Source organism: Trifolium pratense, linkage group LG1, assembly GCF_020283565.1.
Source record: "Trifolium pratense cultivar HEN17-A07 linkage group LG1, ARS_RC_1.1, whole genome shotgun sequence".
Lineage (NCBI taxonomy): Eukaryota > Viridiplantae > Streptophyta > Magnoliopsida > Fabales > Fabaceae > Trifolium > Trifolium pratense.
In genome coordinates, this window is record NC_060059.1 from 35,513,414 (window position 1) to 35,525,587 (window position 12,174).

Here is a 12,174-nt window from a genome sequence, read left to right on the forward strand (position 1 = left end):
TAGCCTAACAGAAGGAATGTCGGAATATTATCTTCATTTGTTGTTCACTTTGCCTTTAGAATTTGTGTCTGCCTTTTTTTGTAACTATAATGTAAACAGCAAAAAGTATCCTATCAAAATAGGAAAGTCCTGGTCAAGAAAAAACAATAGTATATGAAACTCCTACACACTAATACTATAAGGAAAAGAGTAAAGAGTGTCTTTAGGACACTTATTAAGGAATAAGTATAGAAATTTTTGCTTAAAATATTTTGTATTCAATCTTTTTGAAATGTAACTAGACTCTCATATTCACCTACCTCTAAAACTACACTTCTTTTGACTTCTCGTTAGATGCATGTCTCACACATCATTTGATTATTATTTTTTTAAACAGAACACATTTTAAGCATTTTGGAATGAAAGAGATTATTACTCTTGGACAAATAGAAATAATCCAACTTTGATGTCCAACTTTTTGTAGTCAATCCTCTATTATTATTCCTTCTGCTCGCTAACCGAAGTTTACTGGATTTGGATTGACTGCAGTAGTGAAATAACACAGTTTCGCAATGTTTTATATTGTGATTTTTGGATCTTTTATTGAATGGTAGAGGTTGCAACCGTCAAATCACCATCTTATGATATAAATTGATCCAATAGTTAATATTAAAATTGTGTGATTTTCTACAACACCAAAACTATTTTCTACAAAATATCTAATAGTTTGCAGTAATTTTGTGGCCGAGTTGTGGAAAGTGAGTGGAGGATTAGAGTATGTTAGACACAATGGGTAACGAGCGGTGGAATTAAATATTGATTCTTTAGTTTTTTGGTGGAATTAAATCTTGTGAGTCATTCTTTGGTGAAGAACATTTGAAGATTGATGGAGTTGGATTGTAAAGTGTGGGTTTCTCATTCTTATCGAGAAACCGATCAATATATGGATATTTTAACTAGTGAATATGGGATGTTTGTTGGACTAAAATATTATAAGTTTGCCCAAGTCATATTAAGCATTTATTTGTATCCGATGGTATAGATATTACTACTCTTCGATTTTTTTTTTGATAAGCATATTACTACTCTTCGATTGATTTCGATGTGATTTTTCTATTCTTGAACTTAGACCCTCATTGTTATAAAAAAAAAAAAAAAATCATACTTTATGGTAATTTTGTACCTTTTTAATATAATGGTTTTGTAACATACTAGTTACTATTTCAAATCAACAAATTAAAAGAAACATCAATTCGTTTTGGTGGATAGAATTTGTGTTGGCCTTGCAAAAGGGTGAGAATAGACTAGATTGTGATAGACTTTGTATTAATAGGCCAATAACATCACTTTCTACTTTGATGTCGAACTTGACCTTTTCGAGAACAAATTCTATGAATATTAATAATAATAATAATAATAATAATAATAATAATAATAATAATAATTAACCGATAGTAGTGGAATGCTAGTGACACATTACTAGTTTAGACAATTCATATCTTTTATAAGTTTTGGATTTGTGTCTTACAAGTATAACTCTTGTTACGATATAAATAAGGGTCTTGTTAACATGTGCCTTTAGGGCACATGTTAAGATATACCAAAATAGAAATTCAACATTTAATGATACAAGAAATTTAATGCTTCAAAAGTTAAAATGCACAAATTAGCATTTAATATTTTCTATTTTTGCTTCCTTAACATGTGCCTTAAGGGCACAAGTTAACATTCTCCTATAAATAATTAAGACCTATAAAACTATAATGATCTTTCTGAATTTGAGATCTTTGGTATATGTGTTAGCCGAAGTTACAATAGTTACATTGAATCCTCGAATATGTTCGAAGATCTCGAAATGGTCTTCCAGTTCCGGAGAGAATTCGCATAACTTCATAAGGGTCGTTGTAAGTGAATTGTTGATTGACAAGCTCCAAAAATAACAGGAGTATGATGAAAATATTCCAACAATCAAGTAAGTAGGGGTTGGATGAGTGTTAGGTTTAACATTTTGAATAGTGTATACCTTATTTTAGACCAAAAGTTAGACTTTATAATAATAAAATTAGCTTTCGACATCTTAGAGTTGGATCACATATGTAGCTAAATTACTTAAAACCCTAATTTAACGGTCAAAACAGTGCATCAATCTTACTTCTATATGTTTGTCTAGAGTCAATCTACGTGATGGTCGTATAAAAATAAGGACGACCCAATCCAATACGAGAATGAACTTTAACCCAATTCAAATTCATGATATAAATATTCTATTTTTCTCTCTTTCATCTCTATTTTGCCATATCTTATTGTATTTTTGTTAGCCATAAACAAATCTTGTCTATTTGAAAGCAAAGTTTGGTCTAGCCTGCCTCTCATATTGATTACATCAGGTACCCATATGGAATGATCTCACCTATTTCCTACTTAAAAATATCTAGTAAGTGTATCTCAACTTAAATTCAAAATAACACCAAAGAATAAAAAAATCCAAACCACCATTAAAATAAATCTCACATTGCACATGAATCTTCACACTCACTCACACACTCTCTTGACTCTTTGCAATCTCTCACTCTGCTCTTGCCAACACACCCTCCTTCCTCCCTTGTCTCCTGTCGGTAGGTGACTATTGAAAATAGGAGCAAACTACTATCCCTCTCTTTTGTGGGTCCATTTTTAACTTTGTTACACTGTTCTTTGTGCTCTGAACAAAAACACATGATACTCATTAATGTTATCATCAACCCCACCATGCCACGTGTTTTCTAATTAGTATGATGACACACTCTCATGTTTGCCACGTAGATAATCACTTTATTTTAAAATTATCAGACAACACTTGCTTACCATACGCATTTCACGTGCTTTCCCTACTCTTCCACACTTCTTTTTCTCCTTTGAATTTTCATACTTTTTTATGAAAGTGGTAAAGAAATGTAAGATAGAAAATTCCACTTGCATGTGAGAGCTAATTGTAGTATCTTCTATCTTAGAATTCCTTGATTTCTTATACTTATCGATTTTTATTATTTCTTAATTTATATATAAAATGTTAAAAAAGAGTTAAAGTTTTAAGTCGGAGAAAAGACTATTGGATCACGAGGGAATAACTTGGGATTATAACTTAAAAATTAGTCTATAAGTGAGTTGGACACCACACTTTAACTCAAAAAAAAACATTAAAGCGTTAAGTTTATGGGTTTTTCACTTATAAGGGACAAGGTTCTCTCCAGTGCAGTTTCCACTGCAGGAGATCCAGTCCACAATCCAACCATCCATTTTCTAAATAAAAAAATTAAAATTATAATGATATTAAAATATGAGGTTAGGATTTAACTGGATGGAAAAATGTATTGGAAAGGACCATAACTCCACTTATAAAGTGTTCAAACTCCTTTTTTTTTTAAGTAAATGTGTCACTTAATTCACCTTGCACTTGTCACAACAAAGATTTTGTTGACGAAGTTTGATCAATTTTTTCTATATTTACTACTCCCTGTAGTCATTAATATAAGGGAAAGATTATTTTCTAGATTCATAGAATGTTAAATGTATTTGGTCTATTTTTTAGTCCAAATACATCAATCATTTAATGAATCTAAAAAGTTAACTTTTTTGTATATTAAAGACCGGAGTAAATATAAAGAACCGACAATTCTATTTTATTTTCAATTAAAATATTTGAATTTACAATGGTATCTTTGTATATTTTTTTTTTTGGTTGACAAATTTATATCTTTGTATTTAAATACTATAGTTTAAATTACAACAACACATTTTTCATCTAAAAAAAAAAATTACAACAACACATCTAAATTATAAGATCTTACATGCTCTTTCAATCTTGCACACTTGTGATCTACTAGTATGCATGAGTCATACCCAAATAATAACGGTAGTTACCCAAGGTTCTAATTTTGTGGGTCCACATGGGATTGTGTTAGACTTGCACGGTTTCCGTACGAAGTGACACGTGGCTAATTTTGAACCCATAATCTTACTTTGAGTTTGAGGGGGATACTATTTGTTTGGAAATAGAGTTTAAAACCAAACAAGTTGGAAGTAGTTTTGCACAAATCGTGCATTAGTAGGTGGAGACCGCATTGATAATGTTGGATCAAGAAAGGGTCTAGTGGGATCCACAATTTTACAAAGTCATAATATGGACGGCTGTGATTTTGTTGAAAGTGGTGCTGGCAACAACTTAGATGGACCAAAGAAGCAGTTAGGGATGGCCCAATCCAGAGAGGCCAACTGTTGGGCTTTGACTTTGACTCCTGTTTCAAAAGTAAAACATCATTTTTATAGCAAATATTTAATTTATGGAAAATGTTAAACAGTATTCCGTTTAAGGAAACAAATATAATAATATGATATTGGAATTTGTGCGGTCAGTTTCTCAAAAGTTTAAAAAGTTTTATTTTCAACTTAAAATATTCTTTTTTTGGATTCTTTAACCAGTGTCTCAGGAGTACCGGTTAACATCACCCTTAATTTATTTCTTTATACGTACAATATTGGGAATGATTTTCCTAATATTAATAGGTAGTCGTAAGTAAATTATACATTACTTCCCTAAAACAAAATTATACACATTACCAGTAGTTGGGATTTAAGTTGGTTAAATTTTTTTTTTTAACCAAAAAAAAGGAATTAAGTTGGTTTGGTGATTAAGAATGAGATTGAAGAGTTAAGGAATAGAATCATAGAAATATTCTCGAGTTTGATTCTAATTGGTTTAGTGGTGATTGGTGTTGAACTTAATAGGGATCGGAACCACAATTTGATCTCCCACAACTGCTTTGACTTTGACTTCTATTATAAAAAGTAATTTTCTTTACATTAATCTCTTATCTAAAATTAGTAAGAGTAGTTTTATCTCTTATATTCTAAGCTTATTTCGATAAGTTAACCTTAAACCTAATCATGTACTTCAACCACTAGAACATGTACTTCAATTGTGATTAAAATTAAAAATCCTAATATGTTAACCTAATATTAAATGCATTTATAATTACCTAACAAGTAACCTTACAAAGAAATTGGTAATTACATAATGTTTAAAAATATTAAATACATTTATATAGTTTATAAGCTAAATTGAAGAGTTATTGATAAAATGTATAGACTAAATTGATGAGTTGTTAAGAAAAACATATGATACTTTTAAGCATAATTTTGTTTGAGTTGTTAAAATTTAAAAATTATTAAATTTTTGTATAAAGATAAAATATTGAGTGTATCACAACCTAAAATAAACGTTAAGAAAAAAAATTCTAAAGTGTTTTTTTAATGGTTAATATTACTCGATTTTTTTTAATATTAGTTTACTAAAAAACCAAACATGCATTTGATATTTTTCAAAAGTTTTCATTCTTAAAAAAAAACAACTTTAACTAATTAATTCAATTTAAAAATTGATATTACTACTAGCTAGAAGCATGTCAAATTTTCAATGTCATGTCATTGTTGGAATAAAATTGATTTAAAAATTGTTCCCCCTAAAATCATTAAGGTTTTGATGATAACAAAGTATTAAATGTACAATTGGAGATATTAAAAATTTATTTTAAGTGTGCAGAACTAACATACAGTCAAGTTCTGAAGCTAAGCCAGAAGTTGAACTCTCAGAAGTTCTTGATATCTCAGAGGATATAAACTTCATAAGTTATGTGTATCAGAGGTTGAAGACCTCAAAACTTGTTATCTCTGAAGCCAATCAAACTCTGATGATTATCTTGGATTGTGTGAAGATTCAAAATTGAAGGTCGACTCTTTTACCAATGAAGAAAATGACCTTTCAACCTTGATCATGACAGCTTCTTACATTTTGTCTATCCATAAGGGAGAACGTGACTTGTCTGGTTTCTTAGCTGAATAGGAAAAGTCTTCTCTGCACCAGGTCAAAGTTACTAAAACTCTTACTCTGTTTTAGTAACATCCAAACTGTATCAAGACAGATGCAAGAAGACAAAGCTTATCTTCATCAATGGTCTTGTGCAACGACTCTTTTTCTCAGTAGTATAAATACTAGAAGAAGTGGATTGCAACAAAAAGAACACACGCACGAACAAGCTTTCAATCTTTCAATACAAGCTCTCAACCTCTGAACCTAGAATTTCATTCTTATTCAAAATACTTTGAAGTCTTTGTGTACTCATTGTATTTAATCATTAAGGTTCTTTAAGAGTATTGTATTACACTCAACAAACTTTATTAATTTCTTAAGATTGAGAAGTCTCTTGCTGTGTGCTTGAGCATTGTGGTGAAGTCTCTTGCTAAGTGCTTGAGCATTTGTAATCTTGTGTGATTATAGTGAAATCCCTTGAAAGTGTAAGGGGACTGGACTACTCTCGTTTTGTGAGAGGAACCAGTATAAATTTTCTGTGTGTTGTTCTCTCTATCTCTTTACTTACTTTGTAATCTTGTGTGCTAAGTTGAAAAAATTTTAACTTACCAAAACTCAATTCAACCCCCCTTTCTTGTGTTTTCACACCTTCGGTCATTGTTAAGCCTTACATGCAATCGAGGAAGAGATAGATGGTTACATTACATAGAACAAACAAAAGAAACCTAGGATTTCTTTGTTGAAAAATGAAAAAGAAACCTAGGATTAATGATGTTGGAGTGTTAATTGGTTGGACCAATAGCTGCAGGCTTAAGCCGATCTTCTCTCTCTCTCTCTTTTCCACGTAAATAAAGATACCATGCCTTAAATTAGTTTATTATATGTGTCTCAAGTAATTACTATTATAAGTTTAAATTAGTTTTTTTATATATTTATTTGAAAACACAATTATGATATGAGTGGATTATGGAGAATAATCAGATTATATACGAACAGAGATGTTTTGTGAGATTCAGGTGAAAGAGGGCGTGAAATTAACCAATCATAATGGTAATTGGATTTGTATTCATATACACTTTTAAAACATATAATAAGATCTTTATATTGCTTGCAAATTACGACATAATAATTCAATGGGCCTGTTTATCACATATTCCACTTTTCAATTTCATTACGCTCCTACCATGCGTTACTAATATATACTATAGACTATAGTATCGCATATGTAATATTAATGCATGTGTAATTAAAGTGATGTGGAGTAATAGCCAAGCAATCATTTGTATGCACACGAGTAAGTAATAGCTTCACTCGGTCACTTTCACTCTCAGTTAGTACCACATAAATCATAGTCCCACAATCCTATTATTTGATTTATTTCTCTGACCCGTGACCACATATTTCCCTCTTTTTTCCTATTATTGTTACTAAGTAAAGTTATGTGTTTATGTTAAAAAGGGTATAAAAAGCTACTCTAAAAAAATGGTAATAAAAATCAGTAGTTTGAAATTTCATCACATGTCAAATTGAGAATATATATAGCTGTTTGAGTCTCACATTCTTGGACCACAAGAAAATTTTCAATGTTATGTCTTTTGGGTTAAACTTTTTTCTCAAGTTTAAGTACTAACAATTAGTATTTTGGTGAAAAGTTCAAACACCACAAAAGATCAATAGATATAGGGTGAATTAAATTAGTGGGTGAAGTCGTCAAAAAATATGATGAGTATTGATAGAGCTATTGTTAATAGTCTTAAGTTGATGGAGTACATAAAAATATCTAATATAATACATCCTCCGTACTAATATATATGACCTACCTATTTTGACTAAATATAATTTTCATTTATCTTGTTTTGACCTTATTATTTTACTAACATATAGATGTAAACATTATCATATGAGATATTGTTTGATTTGTTCTAATGAGTATTTTCAAAATATCAAGTTTTTATAATTTTTACAAATAAACAATTAAAGATATTAGTGATCAAAATTGTGCATTGACGTACATTCAATGGTCAACTAGGTCAATAGAGGGAGTACTTAATTAATTGAATTGGCGTTCCCTCACTTAAAAGTATCTCCAATAGTAATACTATTTTGTGTATTATACATTAAGGACATTTACTCCCTAAACATATGGATATAATTAAAGAACGTCAAAAAAAATTTTCACCTTCTGGTTCCTAGGGGAAAGAGGCCCTAAAAGTCCAGAGTTCGGAGCGAGTTCTGACATCAAGTAGTTTCAGTTCCCTCCAAAATGCAGTTGTGAGGGATAAATAACGTCAAAAATTGATTGACAAACTAACTATCAATATAATTGGCCCGCCAAAACAAGTGATTTTGATACATAACTTAGCTAATTTAGTATAAGTGGGTGCCTATGGAAGGACTAATTAATCTCTTTACTCTTTAGTGTCATGAATCATCCATCCAAAAGCTTCCTTAGTGTCCCTTAACACTCTCAAGAGTCCCTCCTCATGACCCATAGTATCTAGAGGATCTTATATATTGGCAGCAAAATTTTCAAATAGGAGAAACTTTTTTATCGCTCTAAAGTCATTTTAAAAGTATACATTATAACTAAAAATAACACAATTTTATATTGTACAAATGTGTATTTTTGGACAAAAACACAATTTTTTTTTCACAAAGTCTATTTTCAAAATTATGTATATAATTTTTTTAAAATACGAAGGATAAGTAAAGTTACACTCTTCTCAAATAGAATCGAATATATACATATAAAGCTCAAAAACTATGTAAACTTTAAAATCTTTTTCCACATGCAGCTTGTATTTCTTCGATATCTATATAGAATTTTCTTCGTGGCAACAAACATAGTACTTATTACTTAAACCAAAACCACTTACTCCAAACATTTACTCACACCGACGTTCACTGAATCACAAACATTAAACTAGTATAGTTTTCAGAAAATGTACTATACTTAGAAATAAAAAATTTCTACCCTTGATTCTCGAATTCACATCCACCAAATGGTAACAACCGCAATCACCGCTTGCAAGTGGTGACTCAACCCTTCACCATTTCTCATAACTTTGATTAATATATTCTCACACACATAACAAAAAATTTAGTTCAGACACTCCAAATATAAAAACGATAAGAATCAAACCATAGTTACCTTTTGGTGCGGTGTTCATTTGTTTCATGTTAAAAGATTAAGTTTGATTCAGTGCAAATTCAATTAATAATTTTTGTGTCATCGATACTACATATCCGGAGACATAGATATTTCAGACACTTAAATATAAGCAAATATGTAGGTTTATGCAATATGTCATTTTATGTTATCAACATGGATGATGTAAGTTTGTTGGCAGATTCAGGTTTTTTATTTTTAGTGATTTTGAATTTGCATTGCATCGATGTAAGATCGAACGATCGTGATTTAATAATCAAATAAAAATTAAGAACCGACTTTAAATGAAAACCGTCTGATTTTGATCAGATAATTCTGATGTACTAACTGCAGTCGATTGTATGATCAAACTACCATGATTTAATAATCGAATTAAAATTAAGAACTGATTATCAATAAAAACTGTCTGATTTTGATCGAATAGTTCTGATGTACTCAGGAACTGCAGTTAAGTTAACTGTATGAAACATTGTACTCATTGTACAAATATAAATAGATACATTGCAAAAAAAACATGAACCGCTTCATTTGCTCTATAAACATCTACAATACGTAAGAGATAATAGCACCAAGATAGGACTTGCATTGATATTTGAACAATATATATTACATTCTCATAAACCTCAAAATTATTAAGCAACAAAATATAAATAATAAAATTAAACAAAACTTAACTCAACTCTCTTCCTTAACTAAATAAACAAAATTTGATAAGTTAATATATTTAACAAAATAGATAATATAAACTCCTAATTAAATTTAGAGATTTTCTTGTCACCGGAATCAAAATCTGCTGATCAAAATCAACAGGTCAACGACGACTTCTGAAATTGAGATATCATCATGAACATTCAAAGCACAACAAGAGGTTCTAATCCTAACAAAATATCATCAAGAATTTCATCCCCTTCACATAAAGCTTCTGATGATGAAGAAGAACGTGAGTGTGTTTTATCAAATTCCACATGATCACTTAAACGACACTCATTAACCAAAACCTCTGTCGTTTCATCAAAAAATTCCATAGGAGTTTCATCAAACATACTTGAAAAATATTCACAAGTTGTTGGAAAATTAAACACATCATCCATTTCTTGTCGAAAAAACTCATTAGTTTCTTCGAAAAACCTCGTCTCACCTTCACATTCACCAAACGGTTCAACCGGTTGAACAACAGACTCGTGATCTTCATTAAACGGTTTTTTTGCATTTTCATTCATTTCCTCTCGTCTAAACCGGAGAACAGACGTCGGAGAAGATAAATTAACAAACTCATCGCCGGAATCTTCACCGGAAACAGAAATCTCCGTCTTCACATTATTAATATTGATTTTTGTTTTCTCCTTAACAACTTCAATTTTTTCAGCATTTTCAAACTCCGGTATACCGAAGTTTGTAACAGCATCTTTGCCGCGAAATTTAATCGCTGCAGCATCATAAACCATAGCAGCTTCTTCAGCAGTGTTGAATGTTCCTAACCATAACCGAACTCGAGTCCCTGGATCTCTAATCTCAGCCGCCCATTTCCCCCACGGTCTCATCCGAACACCGCGGAACTTTCTTTCATCTTTAGCAACAGCAACAGCAACAGCAACTTTCTTCTCCGGTCTTCTAGAAGATTTCAATTTAGTTTCTCTAGAAGACCTTTTCTTACTACCAGAAACCGTTGTCTCAACAACGGTTTCAATATCAATCTGATTAACATAGTGTTTGATTCTCCTACGGGGAATCAAACACTGTGTTTCTTCATCACTGGATGAATCAGTAGCATCTGCATCAGTAACCGTTAATCGAATCACGCGTGGTAATTCGATTTGATTACTATTAGTGTCATTTCTCTTGTTTGGTTTTGTGTATTTCTTAGTAAAAGTTTGGTGGTGGACAGTGGTTTTACATAGGATACTCTGTTGTTGTTGTTGTTGTTCCATGATGATTCTTTGTGTTTTTTGTGAGAAACTGTGTTTGTGTTTGTGTTTTGGGTAAAGAAATAGGAAGAGATTTTATTTTATTTTGGAATAATAAATGAGAAACTTGAGTGAGAAGATTGAACTTTGAAGAGTGAGAGACTTTTGGAATGAAAAAAATAAAAAGACATTAAAAGGGGTGAAAATGAAAAGGGAAGGTAGTAAATATGTAATAAATAGTATTAAAATGTGAGAAAATGGAATTGGTAGAAAGAAATAAGAGAATAAAGTGTGAACAAAAGTGCTTTTAACATCGTGGGGTGATGTTGGTGGTTATGGTATGGTAAGGTAAGAGGAAGAAAAGCTGAAAAAATCACAAAAACACTAGAGGATTAAAGTGATTAATTTGAGACGGTGATTATTATGATTCTATAACAACACTAGAAACTTTCTTTGAAACTTCTTTGTGATATATTTTTTTATATAAAAGGAACAAAATCTAGAGATTCAAAGAGAAGAGATTTTAGCCCAAAAAAAAGGCGTAGATTCTATGGTGGGGGGGTGTATGTAGTAAAAGTTGTTGAATGAGTAGAATGAAACAAGTGTTTATAAGTTGTTGAGAAGACCGAAACACCGAAATCGCTTTTTTATAGGATCAATCAGCCGAAATTGGAAAGCTCGTTTAGGAATTTTTTTAATGAGAATTTTTTTTTTTTTTTTGACAAATGAGAACTTTTTTTAAAACTTATTAGTTGTACAATTCACATAAAATATTTTGTTTCCTTTTAATGAGATTTATTTAGAAAATAATGAAGCCATTTAATTGTAACAAATGAATATGCGAAGCGCCGCATAATGACGATTTGAACAAGTTGGTTTTAAATAAATAGTGACTTTATGTTTTACTAATTCAAAATTAAGAAAATCTAACGGACGTGAGTGAACGTGTGTGTGATAAATCTCGAATAACGAGGTGATAATCACGTGAGCAAAAGATACTCGGGTTATTAGCATTAATCAGTCAAAATTTGCTTTGACTAATCAAAAGTATCTTTTGGTTAAATTTGAAGATTTTTGTGCAACTTGGGCTTCATGTTTGTTTACTAGAGCATGAGGGTAATTTAGTAATGTTGATGATCTTAAATGTCTGAAAATGGAAGCGTTTCATTTTGTGCCAGCCATTTGCCACCATTGGTTAATTTGAAGATTTTTGTGCAGCTTGGGCTTCAAGTCTAATAGAGCGTGAGGGTAATTTAGTAATTTGATTAAAAGTCTCA

The 12,174-nt window shown here is 30.8% G+C and overlaps 1 protein-coding gene across 1 annotated transcript; it reads right to left on the reverse strand.

Moving 5' to 3' along the window:
• Positions 1 to 9,559: 9,559 nt before the first annotated feature.
• On the reverse strand, positions 9,560 to 11,490 carry LOC123883896 (pathogenesis-related genes transcriptional activator PTI6-like). Its single transcript, XM_045932853.1, has one exon. It carries the CDS (start codon positions 10,919 to 10,921, stop codon positions 9,845 to 9,847), a length of 1,077 nt encoding a protein of 358 aa, XP_045788809.1. The 5' UTR covers positions 10,922 to 11,490; the 3' UTR covers positions 9,560 to 9,844.
• Between the last annotated feature and the right edge of the window lie 684 nt (positions 11,491 to 12,174).

Coding starts and splice junctions, on each gene's coding strand:
- LOC123883896 (XM_045932853.1), bottom strand. CDS start 10,921: ATGGAACAACAACAACAACAACAGAGTATCCTATGTAAAACCACTGTC.